We start from the raw sequence: 21,586 nt of genomic DNA on the forward strand, positions 1-21,586 counted from the left end.
CTGACAAAAAGCAGATGAGAGAAGCTGTGAACTCACAAACCACAATCCATCTGTAATTAAACAGTTAGAAAACAGAGCGCGACATGAAGAGATGAAGGCAGGAGAGCAGAGCAGCCTGCTGCAGGGTATTGCAGCAACCTGCCATTTCCCACAGGAACAAGCAAATCCCAGATATAATAGGTGGGACTTCCCTCATGGCTCTCAGCTCCCTTCTCCAGCTCCCTAACCACTTGTGGCTTCTTTATACTGGCCTGATCTGTTGGTGCCCAGTACTCTACTGCTGATTGCTGACAGTCAAGGCAGATTCAAGATAACACAGGGAAAGGATGGTCTGACAAGTGGGGGAACCCTGGGGAATGGTTACATTACCACATGGATCCAGGCAACCTTGATGTGTATTATTACTACAGGACTCTATCAAGATGAATCTTGCACAGTAGTTGTGTTAGCGGTCACCTGGAAGCAAGGATGTTTGGTTCCTGGGCATCGGCGATGCTACAGGGCTGAAGATTGCGTGGCATCACCCTGAAGCATCCAGCAGCAAGGCATTCCTCTCAACAGTGACCTGATGCCAACCAGCACGGCATGCTCAGGGCTCATGGTCGGCGAGGTCAGAGGAGGCCCGAGACTGACAGCCCAGAGATGCCATCAGCGCTCCTGAGTTATCAGAACACAATTGCAGGCACATCGCTGACAGGCACGTTAAACAGAACTGGCTCTACCACACAACTGAGGCATAAGGAGGCTAACTTTGAGAGTCCTAAAGATGTAGTAGCTAAACATAACACACTAAGATGCTATACAGGGATTATTTTATCCCAGATGGCACTTAGTGCCTCTTTTTCAAATGCCTTTCACACAAAACTCTTGCCCTGGGACTATCCGCTGGGACACACACGTCTCCAGCTCTACCTGCTCCCTGACAGCCTCCTCAGGCCTCCCTGTTTCCCTGGTTATCTGGTCACTTGTCCCTCAGCAGAAGGTGCCAGTCTGTAAGCTTTAAGCCTGCAATTCCCACAGACACCCCATCTGAGACACCTCCAGTTCTCTTCCTACGATTTCTGAGTTCCCTGGCTACCAGCCACACTCTTTTTAGGCAAGTCCCAGCATCTTTCTACAATTCATCTCCCCGCACCGACATCCTTTCTTGCAAACACACACAGAAATTGCCTTTCAGAGGACACCAGCTCTCCCCATTTTATTGCCTGACAATGAGCTGCAATTCACTTCCAAGTTAGGACTCTCCAAGCGCGTATCTTTTAAACACAGCATTTGCTTCCCTTGTCAGCACACTCAGTCCTGCTCCGAGAACACCACCAAAACAGTCGGCACAGGCAAGCTCCCAATTACAGCTCCAGGAAGGATACCAGCCATGTGTCACAGTTTGAACAAACACACCATGTGCCGAGGATTTCACATGCTCTAGGGCCAGCCTTAGGAGGTAGGTGATATGAATGGCTTCTGCTTTTCACTCTTTAAGGAGATTTCAACGCATTCCAAAGTTTTCTTAGATCCAGTGAAGCAAAGCGGACCTTCTGCCACCACTGAAAGCCCCAACAACTCCTTGTTCAGCTAACTCTGACCATCCGTTTCCCTGGTCCCTTGGAAAAGGGCACCCTTGCAGACCAGCATTGAAGGATCACTAGGAAAAGGTGGAAATTTTAAAATGCAAACCTTTCCTATGCAGTATGAGGGGTCAGAAAAGGATTTCTAGAGTTCAGACAGTAAGGGTCTGGGGGCATCAAGAGATACCAGCTCCAACAGGAACAAGTTCTGTGTTTGGTGCTACTGGCTGTGCTCCCGTTCCACAGCGAAAGAGAAGCACAGACAGCTAAGGACTTATTGAAGGGTAAGCCGAGAATGTCACACGTATCAAACACTTGTTCCAGTGCCCAAAAAAGTACAAATCAGGTTGAATCCTCTGTTTGAGAATTATACTTAAACTATCCAGGCTTAAGAGTATTTAAATATTTAACATATCAAGTCTTACTCACAGGTAGCCCCAGGGAAGGGTCCACATGGCTCTGCCTCATCTCTATTTCTTTCCTGATTCATCAATGTCTCCTGCCTGGACTCCGTGTTTGAACAAGAGCTGCTTCAGACTCCCTTTGTGATTTTCCTTCTCCTGCCACAGCGCTGCTCCAGTGCCTGGATGTACTTCCCAATATTTTGTTAGATGGTCACCTTCTTCCTCAAAAATCATCCCACCCCATAATGCTGGTAAACAATATAACAGGCTGGAAAGCTCTGCTTTATAGGGTTGAACTCATTCCTAGATGATTTAGCCCTTCAGATGAAGCATTTGAAGTCCTCACACGCAAACAAAAGCATGTCCTTTTCCTGGAGCATGTAGCCATGGGATCGCACACCAATTCCAACACCACTTGGCCTGCGTGGTGACCTGACTGTGGATGCCCTGCGCAGCAGCAAACCTCCCTAGGCACATGCCAGCTGTAAAGGGGGAAGAAAACAGCTCAAAGGCTCCCCAGACATGCCCCTAGGCTCACTTCTGCAGCTCCACTGCCCCCCTCTAAATGCGCTCCAGCCCCTCAACGTCCTTCTTGATGTGAGGGGCCCAACGCTGAACCCAGGATTCGTGGTGTGGCCTCACCAGTGCCAAGTCCGGGGGACAATCCCTTCACTAAGTCACTACAACAGGTAGAGAAGCAGGCAGTGGTAGAGCACAAACACTGATCTCACATGGACCAGGTAGAGAAGAATGCTTCATCAGAGGAAGGACAAAACAAAGCACCTCAGCATTCTGCTCCAGCAATATCACAAGCTGGGAAGAATCTATCGGGCTTTCACAAACCTAGGACTACAAACAGTAAAACACCTCGGTCATCACATCATTAACAACAGCTCTGCACTGTGAGACGGCTTCTTAGACAGACTTCTCAACTCGATTTTAAGCGTATGAAAATATATTTTGGGATTCTGAGGACTTTAAATCACTCTCTCTGTTAAACCTGCTCCTGAGATCCTTGATGGAAAAGTACATTGAACGTTTGCTTGGGCTTTTACTGCCATCCTGGCTCAAACCCAGTACACGAGGCCCATCTGGATATCGCTGATTTCCTGCTAAGACATGGACTGTACAACGCAAAAACTCAGATTTCCCTTGCTGCCTGTGAAAACAGGAGAGTTACTGCCATCCCCATATTCAAAAGACGGCAGCTTCAGAGATTTAAATACTTAAATCTTGTGTTTACTGTTTTATAGCTTTGACCCTCTTTAAAAACGTAATTTGTTACACAACACACTTGATTTTAGACCCTCTTCCTTTGGGGAATCTACTTCTGGAAGCTGTTTGTTCATCCAATGGAAGACATCACTAACTTGTGGGTGGTCTGAAGTGATGGAGACGCAGGAGGACACTTGGATGCAACATCTGCTACTTGCCAACACATACACACAGCACAACAGCACAGCAGAACAAACCCTAAGGCAGAATGCTGCTTTACACCAGCCCCTTCGCTGCGACAAGTCAACCAACCACACATTGTGTACCTTCTGCCACTGCAGAAGCCAGGAAGAACTTCCCACCTCCTTCCTCTGTCTCCTTGTATAAAACTTTCCAGGAGCAACCGTAGCCAGAGCTTGGTGAGCTGGGCACAGGGTGGTGCTGAGGGCCTCCCCGCTGCCGTCCCACTCACACATGATGAGTTAGCCAGGCTGCCAGCTATAAAACAAATTGAAATTCTGCCCCTCTGAAGCCAGAGGGGATGGGGAGGTCTGTGCTTTTCCTCAGGAGTGCAGAGGGCTGCTGTCTGCCAGCACCCTCGGGGCTCTTCCACCCAGCGTCTTTTCTCATCCTGCAGCAAACTCTCCTAATCTCCGATCCTGCAGCACACAGTGCTTCTCGGGTTCTCCGTGGGAATTAAAGCTTTAATGAGAGCCTGGAAGGTGGCTTGCAGGGGAGCAGGGTGGATAACAACTGTGTGCCCCTCTGTGTTAAATACCCGTTTCCTTGTTGCCCGTGATGGGTGGATAATGACACAACAGCACATTCAGATGTGCCAGCCCCCATTCTCCACTGCAATCATGTTTTGTTTCTGGTCAACACGGTTACAGTCAGATGGAAACACAAATTCGCAAACAGAAGTTGCCGACTGTCATAGCTTCCACCTTGCACCTTAACACCCAAACTGAATCTTTTACTTGTGTGAGTCTCATAACCTGAGCAGACCAAGGCAAAATTCAAGGTATTCTTTCGAGATGTACCCCAATTCAAGGTAGCCACAATTCTGCGATTTATATTGAAGCAGCCAACACAAACTCAGCTGAGAAGAAAACAGACCACAACCCACATCAGAAGGGACATTTAGCGTTCTCTCACTACCATAATCACAGTTTCTTCAGGAGAACAGGCAGACCATCACTCCTCTAAGAGCAGGAAACAGTGCTTCTGCCTTCCTTAACCCTCCAGACTCAGCCTTTTACCTTCCTGTGCCAGCAACCCAACACCATCAGTGCACCAAGGAATGGACACCCAGTGGCTGCTGAGATAGCACAGAAGCATGAACAAACAGTTCTGATGCTGAAGCTAACAAAAACAACGCGACACGTGAAAACTGCAACCACATTTTGGTGTGTTCCCACTTGTCAAGATAGTCCAGATGGAGTCTTAGCACTATAATCTGGCTCGTGTGCTTGTAAAACGTTCTGGTATTCGCCTCGACGCTGCTGTGATTGGGCTGAGAAGGACTGCATCTCTTTCACAACAGGTCTTGTGCAAACCAGCACAGCAAAACCATCACAGAAAATGGTCTTGCTCTGGAAATGAAAGTCATGGTGTGCTCACCAGGTTGCTTTTATTCACGTAAGCTGAACCCACACAGGCATTTCCCTCACTGCCACCGTCTCTCCTCTAAGGAACCTCAGCCACATCATTGGCACATCCACTTCCAAGAGCACAGAGGGAATAGTGCATCTGCGGCTCTGTTAGCCACCAGCTTGCTTCAAGGATGACTTCAAAAGCATCAAAGCCAAGTAGTGGCAGGAGTCCTACTAGCCCTCACAGTGAAGCTCGATCCAGAGATTTCACATCTTAATCCAAACCACCTTCTGATCACATACACAGCTTATCAATTGTGGCAACACATTATCTGTCCTACAGCTGACTTTACCACACTCCTTGGAAGCACTTTGATGCTAGAGTGATAAACATCTCCCGAATGGTCACACAAAGATATATTTAGAGGTACTACAGGTCTTCATCGAAAATCAACGCAGTAAAATCCATATCATCTATAACAGCAGTCCAGCAGTAAAACATCACTCTGTACCTATGCATAGTCTTTGTGACCAAGACCTCCTCATTGTCACATGGTTATTCCATTAACACGTTAGGAGGAGAGGATCCAACAGACAGACAGACAGGGTAGCGTCTTTATCCTGCATAGGCTTTCAAGGACTACTTCAAATCCTTTCTAGCTGAAGGCAGAATCTCACCTACAAACGAGTCACTCATGAAAATGCTTCACACGGTGGCAATGATTGAAACAAAGCTCGTCCTTAGGTGCTGTGCTGGCACCAAGTGCTCTGCAATACAGCTCCAGGGCTATGGAAGGGGCAGAGAGCTCTGATCTGCGGTACACATCGCACTTCACATTCACAAGCACAAGGTTTCAAATATCCCCATTTTTGCGACTGCCATGCTGAGCATGACCCAACGTGCGGCTGCCCAACGGTGGCTCCTCACTCTGAGCCACCAGAGCAGGGAGCAGCCACCCCCACGCACCTTTGGATGCTGCAGAGCAGCACTCGGTACCCACTCAGGGTGAGTGATTCGCTGCAAGTACTGCTGTACCACATCATACCATCCATCGGCCAGAGACAACTGGAAGCTCATCTTGGCAACCCTCCTGGATCAAGTTATTAAAACACACTTCAGGAAATCACAATTATTCCTTAACGTTTGCCAGCTCAAGCTCCTGGCATTGTAACCATAGCATCTCTCCCAGGAGAACACCTGATTAATGAGGCATTTGAGATCTGGGAAAGAAGGGGCATTTCAGAGATACGGCATCGCACAGACTTCTTGATGTTAACCAGTAAAAAAAAAACCAACCCAACAAACTCATAACAGAAATATAAATGCTAAGGGACTAGAGGGAATAATAGAACCATTGAGGCTGGAAAAGCCATCTCAGCTCACCCAGTCCAACTGTCAGCCCAATCCCACCACACCTGCTAAACCAAGTCCCCAGACGCCACAGACACACGTTTTGTGAACCCCTCCTGGGATGGGGACAACCTATTCATACAGCAGCCCAAGTGAGCTGCAGAATACAGGAAATATTTGAGTCCTGAGATAACCTTGCTGGGCCACAGCCCCCAGCAGCAAGCAGCGACACGAAGGAAGCCCAGCTTACACATCTGCTGCACGCTCCGACCAGCTCACCCAGAAGCTGTCCTCGGAGACAATCCCATCACAGAGCAGCAAAAGCACGCAATCCTCATCACATGGGTCAGGTGAGACGGAAGGAAAAAAGGATGAAGGAAAAAAGGACAAAGGAAAAAAGGAAGCCAGGATTTTGGAACAAGAGGAGAGTGGTAGAGGGACACAGCAAGCTGAGATCACACGAGTAAGAAGATGCAGTTTCACAACTTCTCCAGTTGAAAGCACACTTGTTTTAAAATCCTTTGGTTAGCATGGATTGCTTCCTGAGGAATTGCAGGACAGAGCTGCCAAGAAGGGAGCAGTTTTTTATCCAGGTAGGGCTAGAAAAAACATGTTGATGGGCAGCTACTGCTGGCTGAAGGAAGAGCGTACAAAGTCTTTGGCAGAAATTCTCTTATGATCTCCTGTGCCAAAGGAAGAGAGACTAAGAGGATTCACACAGTTATAACAGTTGAGATAACAGAAGATGCCGAGATGACAGAAGAAAAGAAGTATTTTGAGTAGCAGAATTTTTTGGCAGTTACATTTTACAACAAAAGACACCCTCCTGGGCACAAAGAAGGTCTCTGTAGCACTCAGCGATTAAGTCAGTCTTTCCTTCTGCGCAGAAAAGCGGAGTGCATATATCACACCATCGCTGCAGGAGATACACACACACCCCCACACCCCCAGCCCTGCCCAAGGCCCCAGCCAGCAGGCTGAGGCCTCTGCCCAGCACCAGAGCCTCCCCCTGCAGACTGCCGTACGGACCACGGAGGCTCACACCACCAATTAAATGAGGGGCTGATGGGCTGATCAGAGAGCCACAAGTGGGAATGAACAAACAATTGACTCAACATGCCAAGCCTCAGTGGTATAAGAGCAGGGTGAGCTCGTGACAAGGTCACACACCGAATCAGACACAAAAAAAAGCCAAAATCAGCGCTGCTGCCCGGAAATCCACATGAGGAATTGTACAGAGGGAACTTTCCATAGGTCACCTGAATCATAAAAATCACTCTGTGATGTGCATAATTCCCAAATCACCAGGGTGTTTATAGAAGGAACACTGGTCTGGGAACAGCCTGTCCCCTCTCTACACACACTCAGAGAGGAAGACTCCAGAAGGTAACTCTAGAAATCCACACAGTGAACAGCAGGACAGGTTTAACAGGGAAAAAGACGATGACAGTAATGGTAGAATCCAAGCAAAGCCCACACACATGATAGGAGTCAAGAAAAGCAGAATCATAGAATTGTTCGGTTGGAAAAGACCTTCAAGATCATCGAGTCCAACCGTACCTGCCCACTATTAAACCATCCCTGAACAAAGATATCAGCTGATCATCCAAGGACGCATCACATGCCAGGCCATCTCCAGCTCTCCCAGCCTAATACACACACACATCTCAGTGTATTTGTGGGTGCTCAATTGTCACCACCCTCAACTGCAGGTTAACGCTAACGAGACAGAGTGGCGTTGTCAAGTGAGTAAACGATGGATACCAAATTGCACTGGAGGCGGCTGTCATCGCCCGTTCCAGGGGGCATCCTGCAGACTCCAGACAAAATGCCAGACTCCACAATCCAATGTGTCCTACCAGAAGGAAAACAATTGGTTTTGATGTTCAGACACACGTTTGCTCTAATAAATAGTATCTCCCTCCTTGCACCACAGGCTTCCATAAAGCTCCAGGTCACCGGAGGGGATGCATTCCCAGGATAACCACAAGCTCTGCCTGTATTTAACTGGGAAGTGACAGAGCTGTGACTGGTTACTGCAAGTGTTTTCAGGACAGGAAGTCCCAGGCTCTGCCTCCGTGTCAAAGCATCTTGTGGATTTTAACACCAACAGCTACAGTGAAAAGGCTGTGAAGCCTGATCCGCAAGAGGAGCTACGTTCCCACTGACTGCAGAAAAGCGCCGCAGGGAACGGACAAGAAAGTGGACAAAATTCTGCTTGGAGGAGCAGAAAAGCACAGCTGATGCTTCCAGTTGCATGGTGCTGGGATGTGCTCAAGGCAAGTGAGCACCCACAAAACCCAGTAAGATTCTCCAGCCAGAAACAAGCAGGGAATGGAGGCATCGCTGTGCTCAGCAGGCTGAACCAGGACCATACGGCACTGCAGGGTAAAACCACCCTCTGAAACACGCCGGTCTTGGAGCAGGAAGGCACACGAGGAAGCCTTGGAACGCCTGCGCTAGCACGCGCCTGGAGCCCTCCACAACAACTCACACGTATGTATTTTTAAAAGCTCACACTACAGCTCTCCCATTCCCACCCTCTTGCTTAAGATGCAGGAGGAAGGGATTACAAAGATGTTAGTTACAAGCAACAAAAGCTAGGAAATATTCACACTGCCAGTGTCACTAAGTTTGAGGCCCAAGGGGATTTGGAGACAATCCTACACAGTCAATCAAAACTATTAATTTGCTCCCGAGCTCAAAAAAAGCTTCTTCTGCTTCCGCATGTCTAACAACCAGCTCCACACCTGAGAGAAAACAGTCAAATAGCCCAGCAGCACAGACAGGCCCTCTACATCTCTCCCCCTCCACCTGCCTTTAGGATACGCAACACCACATGAAAGGCACTGCTTTTCTTGCCCCAATAACAAGCTAATTACGTGTGTTTCTTATGCAGATGAAGGAGCAGTGCAAGACAGCATTCCAGTACTCAGTGGGATTCCAGAGCATATGGAGAACAAGAGCCGTGCAATGTATTCCCAAAGTCATTTCCCAAGAGGCCAGTGCAGCTCTCTGAGACAGGAACGCTACTGTACCACGGGCTACACCAACCCTGAACTCAAAGAAAATGTAATGAGAAAAATGCCACACCACAACAAAAATGAGAATAAAGGAGGGGAAGATTATTTCGGAGGAACTGTGTGACTTAAGAGTCAGAAACCCCATTTCCCATTCAAAATACCTGGGTCTCCCCAAAGGAAAAGCAGCCAGAGTCTCCTCTCATAAAAGTCAAACGACAGCCAACTTGTACCAAAAGACCAACGGGAGCATCACCACCATCAGGCTGCAGCAAGGTTGTACAGAACAATTCAACAGCCCCGCTGGGGCAAAGAGGGTCCCCAGGTCAGCCAAACAGCCACCCAGCACCTCCACATGAACAGGACTGGCGACCGGTCCCATTCCACACACCTCAGAGGGGACCCTTCAGCTGTAACAGATCCCTCAACACAACAATAAACACGGCAAAGCAATTAATTAAGGAGGGTATTTTCCTTCATTAGCTGCAGCAATTAGTACAAGTGGAATGAAAATCTATTACAAAATTAGGGCAACATAGCAGCTGGACATTTCCTTATCAGACTGTACTTAACAGAAAGCCCCCTCAAACCTCAGCAGTTACAAACACACACCAGATTTATTGAGTGGAGGGAGTTGGACCTGGTAAATCTGTGTTAGCAAGTTTGGGGATGATCTTAAGTGGGTGCTGGACTGTGCCAAGTGAAATAAAAAGATTTTAGGAAAGTATGTAGGATTTCTACAGCATAGGCTTGTAGGAAATTATTCTTTAGGCAGGGGCAGTTACCCAGGCATTAAACAGCATCAAAAAACGCTGTCTCTGCAAGAGCTATTTATTCCCAGCCTACAGATGATGGAGAGAGAGGCAGGATGAGCAGTGAGGTGCTAGGATGACACTGTGGGCTGACACTGTTTCGTTATTCCTGCTCTCACAAGTGACTGCATCCGACAGGGGTAGCTGATAACCTTCTGAAAATAACTGAACTATCAAAGAATCCATGTCCTTGCTAACACAGGTTTGAGGTTTTGCAGCTTGTAAAAATGTAGATTGATTCTCAGTCTGAGGAGAGGATCCTACAGCTTTACCCTGGAAGATATTAAATGCCTAAAGACAACTGAATTGCCTGGCTCCCTCTCTGAACATCTCCATTTTGCTTCTACTGAGAACTGAAAAGTCAGGTCTCTTCCTTGCAGCAGGGCACAGACTTCACTACTTTTCTCTTTTTTCTTTAAATTTAAATAATTAAAAGGCTACATTTTCCATATTCAGTCAAGAGCAACATAAGGAAATAACCCTACATGAGGGAATCCAGAGGTTACAACTCTCCTGACCAAATTCCCGTTACTTGGGTCACCCCAACCCAAAAAGCACATTTCTTGCTTCACTAATTACAAACTTCAGTAGCTCAACTAAAGCACAGTGAAGACTTAAATGAGAACTTATGAAGAAATGTCTTCCTGAGGCTGGGGAGAGGCCCTACCCCAGGCTGTCCAGAGCAGTGGTGGCTGCCCCATCCCTGGAGGGGTTCAAGGCCAGGTTGGATGGGGCTTGGAGCCCCTGATCCAGTGGGAGGTGTCCCTGCCCATGGCAGGGGTGGGACTGGACAGGCTTTGAGGTCCCTTCCAACCCAAACCATCCATGATTCTATGAAGGGATGTAGTGAAGAAAGAAGGGTCAATCAAACATTTTTTTTTCTTGAGTAATCTATCACCTGCAGTTCCGAGGCACAAGCAGGGTGGCACGGGATGAGAATTATGTTTTATCTAACAAATTTTATGCATCTTGTATAGTGGGCAACAGCTCTTGCCTCAAATACCAGAGTACAAGCTCCCCTTGGGCACTTATTGACTATTGGTCTAAGCCATTTTGCATTTTTCAGGGCTGGAAATGTTCAGATTTACCAGGCACAACCGCACGCTGGGTAGTCCTCACGTTTGCAGCTCCAGCTTGCAGATACAGGGACAGATACAGGGGAGAGGCACAATTAAAAATCCCCCCGCTACACAAGGCATAAGGAAAATCGGAGCGTGCAAGCCATAGCTGACTGAGAGCTGCAAACCAGAGGCCTCACCTACAGTCACGTGAGTGCGTGTGGACGCACAGCTGGGCGAGGCATTTAAAGCTAGCAGAGTTCTTTCCGACTGGATTTCAGTGTGAGTACACAAGCATCAGGGCCAAAACCTGCATTAGGAGTTTGCCAGCCACCAGCCTCTGCCAGCGAGCCAACAGGTGCTAGGGAGGAGGGCAGACCCTTTGGTGGCCAGCAGCTCCTTCACATGGGCATTTCTAAGCCTTTGACAAGTTTCTAGAAACACCATTTAAACTGCAGTGTTGTGTGTTATACAACAGATCTTCCTTTGAATGGGTCAAAAAACCCTCACTGGCTCTCCACCACCCCACCAAAAAATATATATAAAAACTCTTCTAGCAGCATTGACCGAAGGGTAAAGCAACCTGGTTGGCTTCCATGCATCCGATGGCTTCTTCCAAGAGTGAAAACTCCACGCAGACATAGCCATAGTCGTAACCTGGGGACAGCATTTAAATACAGACGGGAGTCATGTTAGTGCCTTGTCATACAGAAAGCCACATCAAATATTCAGTTTCCCTTTCCCAGTTTCCCTCAAACCACCCCCCTCCGCTCCAGAATGAAAAAGAGAGAAACCAGGGCTGGATGATGATTAACTGCACAGTTTATCATGAATGTTAATAGCGGAGAGTTCCCACTTCCCCTTACACAACCCAGCGGCAGGCACACCCTTCCTCAGGGAAAGAAATCATTGTCTCGTTGTTTTTTAAAGGCACAGTGATTTTCCATCGCCAGTGTCCAGTTTGGTGCTGCCTCGGAGGCAGCGCTCTCCAAAGCAAGCGCTGATCAGTCATTTCAAAGCACCCTGCTGCAAACACATTTCACATGAACAGCCAGCATCTTAATTGGGAAATATTTCACAAAGAACTAATGTGACCCCTTTGCTATTTTTCTTTCAATAGTTGCTTACTTTTGACGTCCAAGTCCCTTGTGTTATGAAAAAGAGTAGTGGAGCAGGAAGGCAAACACCAGCTTTTTCATTTTGGTATTGCTGTTACTGCATACGTAATAAGAAGGTGTAGGAGCTTAAGAAGTAAGAAACAAGAGAGCCTTCCTTTTACTCTTCTTGCTCCTTGGAAACCTGCCATCTCAGTCAGTTGCTGAAGGAACCCACTGATTCAACTGTGTCCTCCCGTTAACTGCAATGAAATGTTACATTCCCACATACAGTGCAGGGTGAGCGCTACAGAACCTAAGACCACCCAAAGAGCCATCCTTGATGTTCAAAGTAGCTCCAAGAACTGAAGCACTGAGGAACAACCTCAGCCTTCACATGCCAAGGCCACCTCACACCAAAGCAGTGCTTTCCAGATGATCCTGGGCTACCATGCTTCCACATGGCCAAACAGTGAGAGGAAATGCTCGGCTCCCTCCTCTTGCTGCTCTTTTGGCTGGTTAGATCAAGAGGAGAGCTGCTCTGCATGGGGACTGTACCGTTTTAGGTATCTAGCAGTCCTGGCAAAGAGCTCATGTCCTCTCCTGAAGGTGCACATCTGAACACCGGTACCTCCAAACCAGATATATATCTGCTTCCTACTGCTTCAGCCCTCACCATCCAGGGGAAAGTAACTCCACACACACTTCTTTCAGGCAAGGCATTCCAGTCCTCTCCATCTCCCCCTGAGCCTACTTTAAAGAACATCACTGCACTCACCAATTTCTTCTCCTCTGTTTGTTCACCATCTTCCTACTTAACCACTTCAGAGACAACACTGTACAAAACATTTTCATCAAACCCTACTGATCGTTTTTTTTTTAACTGTGAGAGCTCTTTGCACCATGTTCTAACAACACAATCCTGCCTTTAAACATCGGCCACCCTAACGAGACGCCAGTTTGAATCTAGCTCCTCCTCCGCCTCACACAGGAATGCCTTCCCCTTCTCTGCATCGTTTTAGTCAATACAATCACATTAGAGAGAGCTTTATCAAACTGAGTGCTTTTCAGCGCTGGGAAAGACACGGGCCAGCAGCACGCCATCTGTGGTGGAATGCAGCTAAAGCCACTTGGTATTTTTATATGAAGTGGACACCTGGAACTAGAGGTACAGTTTCAGCCGGCAGAATCAAAAGAACCGAATTCACCCAGCAGTTCCCACAGTATCCGTTCCCCTCTGCAGTTCCAGCCACACTAAATCACATGCTGAAAGCCAAGCAGCTCTCTGCAGCAGAGCACTGCTCTCCAGGAGCAGTGCTGCCCCTTGCTGGGAGCCTGTTTTGCTTTCTGGGCAGAGATCTCTGCCACTTCACCGCACAGCGTGCAGGCTTACATGATACATTTTGAAGTCTTAGTCAAACCTAGAACTCTAAAGGAACTTCTCTCCCTCCTGTTCAGAAAAGGGCTGCGTGAGTGATATTTGTCAGCCTGTAAGGCTCCCGATTCCTCTTCGCAGGAAGGGTTTCTGAAAGCTGCCATAATCAGCAAGCCAGGATCGGAGTGCTAGCTCATTTCCATGAAACAGGGGGTCTCCTGACAGGCAGAAAGCAAGATTGCGGAAGTTTTCACTCCATTTGCTCTACAATGAAAAGCAGTTTACATCACAGTTAAGTGAGTGAGTGGTTTAGCCATGGATTTAATCCAGCATGACACAACTGAGAGTGCAACGCTGACTGTTATACACAGACAAAAACACGGAGATGCTAGGAGGATCATACACTACTGGATCATTCTAAGCACTGCACAGAGACAGTCAGGGGAGATCAGCACATCTCTCCTTGTACATTTTCTTACCTCTGCCCTCCCACACGAAACTCGACCTCCCTAACCAGCAGAGCTTCAGTAACCATGAGAACCAAACCCAGGAACTGTGGCCCCACATCCTGCCAAAAAGCAGCTTCAGGACATACGTTCAGCTCCTGGGGTCAAGTTCAAGAGGGACACAGCGTTCTGCCATTCACTACGAGCTATCCTTGCACAGACAGCACAGAAGAAGAGACCAGCCTGGAACCACCGCTCCACTCCAAACTACTGAAGATCTACAGAGCTTGATGCTTTCCTCTACCCCTGGATCTAGCCCTCTGCACAGCTCTGACAGGCGTGCTCAGTACGTGAGAACTGCCAAGCAACATCAGCCTGGGATGGTACGGTACCCCTGCCCTGCCCCCAGCTCCATCATAGCACCCTTTTCATTCCAGACCATGATGGAAAGGCTTGTGCAACGACAGCGCTGCTACAGAGCACCTTCAAAATGCAGTCTTCGCTGATTTTAATACGTCCCGCAATTCACCTTACCCAGAGCATAACACTTGAAACAAAACCAAGTGACTCAAGGCTGGTTCTTAGAGGGAGTAGGTACAAAGGTTCCCGCAACCAACTATTGTGTCTCTTCCCCGCCTCCTCTGTAGGGCTGGGTCAGCTCTTCCTGCAGCAGCTGCTGCGCGCGCTTGGCCATTTCCAAAGCCTTGACACAGTTTGCCCATCAGAACGTGACAGTTCAACTGCAGTGACCATATGCAGACCCAGGGATTTTGACAGAGGAACCTCAAGGCAGGAATTGGTTCAACAGCATCCCACAGCTGTCCTTTGCTGTGAACGACAGCTCTCAGGCACCCACTGGCATGCAGGTCGTAAAAGTAAAACCCAAAGAGATCAAACCAACAAAGCAAAATCACCGTTGAATACCATAGCATGGATCTTTTGACTCAAGGTGGCCTAAACTCATCTGCAAGGTTTCACATGGAGATTTGAACCCTGGTACCTTCTTAACTGGATCCTTCTCTTCCTAGTAAGTATGATACTACACTTTCAGGATCCAGAAAAATAGCAGAGAAAGCATTGATCTGTTTCGGTAGAACTATGTGTGATCAATACAGACTCTCTGTCAAAAAGGAGATAAATCAGCATTCCCTCCACACAACCTCTGAGCATACCGCAGCACAGTTGCACCATCCAAAGAACTTCACAGGGAAACAGTCCTCCAACACTTGAACTCGCTCAGGTTTTGGCCCTAGCATAGCTGTAAAGCGTGCACGTCCTCACCTTCCCCCATGTTTTAGGACAACTATCTGAAAGGACTTATTTAACTACATCTCTGCTGTGCAAGCTGACAGCACCACAGGCTGCAAATGATGGGCAAAAGAAGAACAGAGGGAGAGCACGCACACAGGATCCAGAGGAGTCCTGCTTTCCCTTACGCGCTCCTATGTAAACACAATCCTTTACGGATGCTCCCAAAGCACACTCAGTTGTGCTCTGCACTGAAAACACAAAGGATTGCTTAATGCTTGTGGCCAAGAAAATATTTAGAGCTTCAGGAAGCTGCTCTGCAAACATTTGAGTATGGAATATCTTGCCTCTGAAACAGATGTGTTTCGGTGAAGGGAAACTTGACAATGAAACACAAATAGCAGGGCCCTGCTAGCACGCCATGGTTCATCCAAAAACCCCAAGCGCCTGACTTCAAATCACTGCTCCTTGGCTTCAGATAAAAAGATCAAAGACTCGGGATTTAAAATAAGACTTGTTTCTGTACTCACACAGTTTCTCCTGAACAACTGACATACAGTAATGTGTTAATTCATGATAGTTTATGTCAAATCTGTCAGATGAGACAACTACCATAGAAGTAAAGCATTTGCAGTTTTGGACACTCCTAGGACTCAGAGAGATGGCGCACGAAAGCAGAGCCACGGCCGGCTGCTGAAGCACAGACGCTGTTGCACGCCTTCTCCAGAGACAGCACCGCAGAGCCGAGCCAGGCGAGGAAATCTGCTACGAGTTTCATCCACGTTAGAGGAGAAAGCTCAATTGCTCCAAAGGCAACTATGGCATGAAGTACGGACTGAATATGAAGGATTTACACAACTCTTAAAGGAAGCTGCAAAGCTGACACACTGACCTCTGCACAGCATGGGTAGTAGAGACAGGTGATGGACACTGTTCTCAGAGAATCCACCATTCCCTGGCTGACAGGACCTCACTCATCTGTGGGAGACTTTGGCAACACACCCATGACCCCATCCACAAGTTTTTCTGTATCCTCCAAGGAAAGATGCAGATGTTCACCCATGCTAAAAAGTATGGATCATACTTCATTCTCCTCAGAGGAAAATACTGGGAAACAGGGGGTTCCTTCTGTACCTCCATGTTATTACAGCGTATTGTTCCTAGCAGGCATAACACACTGTGCTTCCAAGAAGCCAGGAGCTCCCGAACATGCACAGCAGTGGCTGTATCTGCACTTGCACAGCGTGTCCTGCCATTGCAGTGAGGACGGGCAACAGCACAGTGCCTTCTGCATCGAGCAGAGAAAATAAAGCTGTCGGCACCACCTGAAACCTCGGAGGGCACCCCGCAGCACAGCGGGGAAGGGTAGCAATCCATCCTTGCTAATGCAAGCTCAGAAGCCAGACCCAAGAACTCTCTCCACATCAGGTGGTGGATTCTGAGCGCCCATAAATTTGTCAGATCTCTTTTACTGCGCAGATAAATTGGTCTTCAGAGCTATGAAAGCTGAAGAGCTGTACCAGAAAAGCTCGCTGTTGAATACTAAACAGGACGATCTGCAATAAGCCATATCCCCAACTCCTTTCAAAGGCTGAGCATTTACAAGCCACACCTGGCCTGCCACTTCATCCTGTCCCTCTACGAGAAGGTACACTCATTCCTGACAGCGCCGCACAAGAGAACAGCACTAAAAACAAACGATACAAAACAGCCACATTCTGAGAGGGTGAGAGCTACAGCCCATCCTCCTCCTTACATCCAGGAGAACTGGAGGCAGAAAGGACCTGCCTGAGACACCCTAAAGATGGACACAGGCAGCCCCATAAATGACAGGAATTACAACAGTGCTGCTTTATTAAAGATGAAGGATTATATTATATTTGTACAGAAACTGTGATCCAAGGAAGGCTGGGGAAATCACACAACTCCATGAGAGGACTGGCTGGGACAGGCTGCCCAAAGAAGTCATGGCTGCCCCATCCCTGGAGGGGTTCAAGGCCAGGTTGGATGGGGCTTGGAGCAACTGGATCCAGCAGGAGGCGTCCCTGCCCATGGCAGGGGGGTTGGAACTGGACAGGCTTTAAGGTCCCTTCCAACACAAACCACTCCACGATTCTATGATGATTTCCTCTCATCCTATCCCTTGTTACTTGGGAGAAGAGCCTGGCAGTCACCTCACCACAATCTCCTTTCTGGGAGCTCCAGAAAGCAGTGAGGTCTCCCCTTAGTCTCCTCTTCTCCAGGCTAAACACTCCCAGGGCCCTCAGCTGCTCCCAGAGCCCCTGCGCTCCAGACCCTTTCCCTGCTCTGTTCCCTCCTCCAGACGTGCTCCAGCCCCTCAATGTCCTTCTTGGGGTGAGGACCCCAAGCTGAACCCAGGATTCGAGGTACAGTCTCACCAGTGCTGAGCCCAGAGGAAGGATTCCTTCCCTCCTCCCACTAGCCACACCAAACCACCCCATGGAACTTGCATAAGTGGGAAGGTGTTGCAGACAGGAACCTGGTCGGCAGGATATTCAATCTGTCGTTTAGCCCAAATGACTCAGAGAAGCAATCAATGCAATAATGTCAGCACGCTGTGAAAAGCCTTGAGGTTTTGTGCTGGAGATGCAAAAACAGTGAGCACATTTGTAAAAACAGTTAGAGAGAAAAGGACTGAGCACACCAAAAGGGCTGTCAGCAGGTTTTAGAGATGAATGTGTTGCCTTTTCTGTTGAACAGGCCCTGTAGCCCCAAACCAAGGTTGATCCTTGCCACAAACACAGACTTAAAACAGATTTGTACTTCCTGTTTCCTAAGCCACCACATCGCAGGTGGGGAAAGATGAGCAAGAATGACTTTTGCTTCCAAGAGACAATGCACTCCTGCCCTTGAAATGAAGCAAGACTAGCAAAAGCACACACAGCTGGGAAAACTGGCAAGGACTGGTATTGATGACCACAGACTAACTCCAACTACAGTGCTCTTCTAGTCCTCAACAGGCTATTCTAGCTACAAACAAGAAACAACTTCTTCATGAAGATCAGCGCTGAAGGGATCTCCTCATCTTCTGAAATGCAAGCCCCTCCAGGCGCAAGAACTCTACTGATGAGCGGGCAAGCTGGTCATGCCAAAAAAAGGAAACTCCATGTGTGCTACAGCATATTGCAAACTCCTGGACAATCACTTTGGCTCTCAGCAAGCACCCAAGATCAGTGTGCTCTTATTTGTGGCTGGCAGTAGAGCAAGCCACACAATCTTCACTGTGCAAAGCACTAAACATAGCAGGAGGGGATTATTCTTCCTGTGGAGCATTGGCAACAGCCTTGAAGGCAAGCCAAGGTGTCTTCTGTATAATTAGCACAACAGGAAAGATGCACCTCTGCGCCACAGCATGTATCAGACATCTCACACCAACCCATATAGACTCTTTGGTTTGGTCCAAAGAACATTAAGTCCTTATGGGACCTACTCCTAATCAAAGCCCATGGGGCTGGTGCCCAGCTCTCTTCGTGAGGAAGCCACTAGCTGGCCACAAATCCACCCTTTAAGGGGAGCCCAAGGGCACTCCATCACTCCTGGAAGGAAACAGAAGGTCTCGGTTTAGCACAGTTCTACTGCACAACTCCAGAAACATCCTCTCCCCACGCAAAGCGGCAGCTCAGCTCTCCAGCCCTACACCAACAGCTGGAAGCTGCCACAGAACAGCACCCAGAGCATGCAGGGGCTGGGGCAAACGCAGCATTCACCAGCACTTCAGACCTCCAAGAGCATCACCACCCCAAATCCCACCCACATGTACGACTGCAGTGAGGGACCTCAAACTCGGTCATGCTTGGGCCAGAGAAAGCTCTGCTTTGAGGAAGAGGAGGTCTCACTGCCTTGGAACACACAGAAAATGGAAGGCTTATCCCTTTACCCCTCAAAAACCTGTACCAATTTTTCCATCATGAAGTACAAGCTCCTGGACTTTGGATTATGAGTTTTAGCAAAAGGCAACACTAAAGAACACCATTTTAAATTTCAGGGGCTTCCTGAAACACTCCTGAAACCAAGGATTCACTGTTCTTAAAGACAGGAGAGGCTGCATTTGGAGGGAAATAATAAGCATCTTTGAAGGGTTTATCTAAGGGACTTATTAATATTTAACAGGGCATCAGTGCGGCAGAGGAGAGTGAGAACAAGCAAGAAAATCCAGTTTCTGCTAGGACTTGGCCAAGGCAGTTGAAGTTTAACAGAGGGCGGGACAAGGGCAACAGTTCCAAGCACCACGGAAGGGCCAAGTCTGGCAAAACGGAACAAGAAATGAACGCTAGAGCAGAAGTGACTAAGCAAGCAATAAAGAACGTTAGGTACCAAGAGTGCTTGCTAAAACAAAAGCTTTTCAAAACTGAGCAGGCAGCTGCAGTTAAGTAGCTGCTAGGTTAGGGATGATTTTAGGTTACACCTCAAAACCTGGATTCAGTTTTGGTCCCCTCACTACAAGGACATTGAGGGGCTGGAACGCGTCCAGAGGAGGGGAATAGAGCTGGCGAAGGGTTTAGAGCACAAGCCTTGTGAGGAGCCGCTGGGGGAGCTAGGGTTGTTTAGTCTGGAGAAAAGGAGGCTGAAAGGAGACCTCATCAGTCTCTGCAGCTCCTGAAAGGAGGTTGTAGTGAGGTGGGTGCTGGGCTCTTCTCCCTGGTAGCCAGTGACAGGACAAGAGGAAATAGCCTCAAGATGCGCCAGGGAAGATTCAGGTTGGATATCAGGAGGAAAGCGTTCTCAGGCACTGGCAGAGGCTGCCCAGGCAGATGTGGTTGAGTCCCCATCCCTGGAGGGGTTTAAAAGATGTGTAGATATCGTAGTTGAGGACATGGTCTGGTGGCAGACATAGCAGGGCTGGACTGATGGTTGGACTTGAGCTTCAAAGGTCTTTTCCAACTGAAACTATTCTATGATTCTACAATTTCCTGCATGTACCTCCCCAACAGGAGGACACCTGTCCTTTGGCATCAGCCACCTGCATCCACACGGACATCCCTGTGGCCCCAAGCATCACTACTGTTCAGTGAGCTCCTCCCTGTCCCAGTCATCTTATTTCCATGGGTGCTTTGCTCCCCAGAGATGCAGCATCGCATCCCCTCCCTACCCAGGGTTCAAAAGCAAATACTCAGAAGGGTGAGAAGAAGATTAACAAACTCAAATCTCCCAATTTCTGAAGCACTGCACTAACTTAGAGGGGCTATAAAGGGGCTGGGATAGACCCCACTGCTCCTTCTGATTGCAACCCAGCTCACCTGGTCCCTCCCGGTCCACTTCACAAAGCTCCTCTCCGCACATGCCGCTTTCCACCTTGGTTAGGGTGTCCATCCTCCATCAGGCTCTCCCAGCTCAGCAAAAACTCCTCTTGGTTCCACAGACGGACTTGCAGAGTAAGCTACGAGAGCCTTGCAGGCTACCAGTGATTTCTCAGGCTCACTTTCCCTGAACAGCTTTTCCCAGCTGCTGGTACTAACCCCAACATGAAACCTGGCTGGAAAACACACGTTCCAAGCTTGTTCCACCACAGACTGTATGCAGGAGAATAATCTGAACAGAAGGCTCAGTACGCTTCGTGTTTTCACTAATTAGTTGGACATCGTCGCAGCATCTCTTAAGGGTGAATGATTCATCATGAGCAGCCCTTTAAGATAAAGATAGCTCCATGTGCTCACTTCTCCAGGGCATACATGTGTGTTCAGCCTAAGAGTTCTGTGCACATCAGGCACTCAAGATTTTATCTCAGACTTTGCTTATGACTGACGTTAGTCAGCAAAGCAAAAATAAAGCTTGATGAGGATCAGGCAGGAGATGAGTTTAGTACATGACCAAAATCAAAACCAGGACAAGGCGTGTATGTGTTAGAGTCCTCGAAGGTCAAAAGGTATTGGTCTCAAGTTCCTGGCAGCCAGCACTAACAGGAACCGAAGGACAGACACGGTGCCACAAGCAGTCAGGTGGTGTTGCACAGTGTGCTATCAGCTCCACAAAGGGAGGCCACATGGAAGCCTTGACCTCGGTGAGCAGAGGTAAAGTACCTTCAGACAGGACAGGAGCACTCACAATCTGTTACTGACACTCCCTTCCCCGAGAGCTGCTGACAAGTCTCCACCACTAGCATCTACTGAAGCAGCTGCACACCAGTGGCAAACGCAGCTCATTGTCTTTAAGAAGATTCCACTATCACCTCAAGGTTTATTCTTTGGAATATTTATGAACACACAACCAAACACACTTGAGAAGGCAAGCAGAAAGACAAGCCAACAACCTCATACAGTTCTGCCAAGATTTATCGGTGACGTTGGAAGATGCTCTCTTCCCCTCAACAAATGGATTTGATACTTTGAGTCTGAACATACAAAATCTACCCGATGGAATTTACAAGTTAATGTTGCATAGGGCAATA

General features: G+C 48.2%; 2 protein-coding genes across 3 annotated transcripts in view; both read right to left on the reverse strand.

Annotated features, from left to right (window-relative positions):
* Positions 1–21,586, reverse strand: part of LOC138725082 (semaphorin-3D-like) — a 112,721-nt gene that overhangs the window by 46,955 nt on the left and 44,180 nt on the right. The gene's annotated exons all lie outside the window — the stretch shown is intronic.
* Positions 1–21,586, reverse strand: part of RBM6 (RNA binding motif protein 6) — a 54,873-nt gene that overhangs the window by 21,090 nt on the left and 12,197 nt on the right. For both annotated transcript variants that reach the window (XM_069865598.1, XM_069865597.1), the window contains exon 6: positions 11,601–11,674. In XM_069865598.1, the coding sequence (XP_069721699.1) occupies positions 11,601–11,674 (74 nt within the window). The remainder of the gene's footprint in view (positions 1–11,600; positions 11,675–21,586) is intronic.

Source organism: Phaenicophaeus curvirostris, chromosome 11, assembly GCF_032191515.1.
Source record: "Phaenicophaeus curvirostris isolate KB17595 chromosome 11, BPBGC_Pcur_1.0, whole genome shotgun sequence".
Lineage (NCBI taxonomy): Eukaryota > Metazoa > Chordata > Aves > Cuculiformes > Cuculidae > Phaenicophaeus > Phaenicophaeus curvirostris.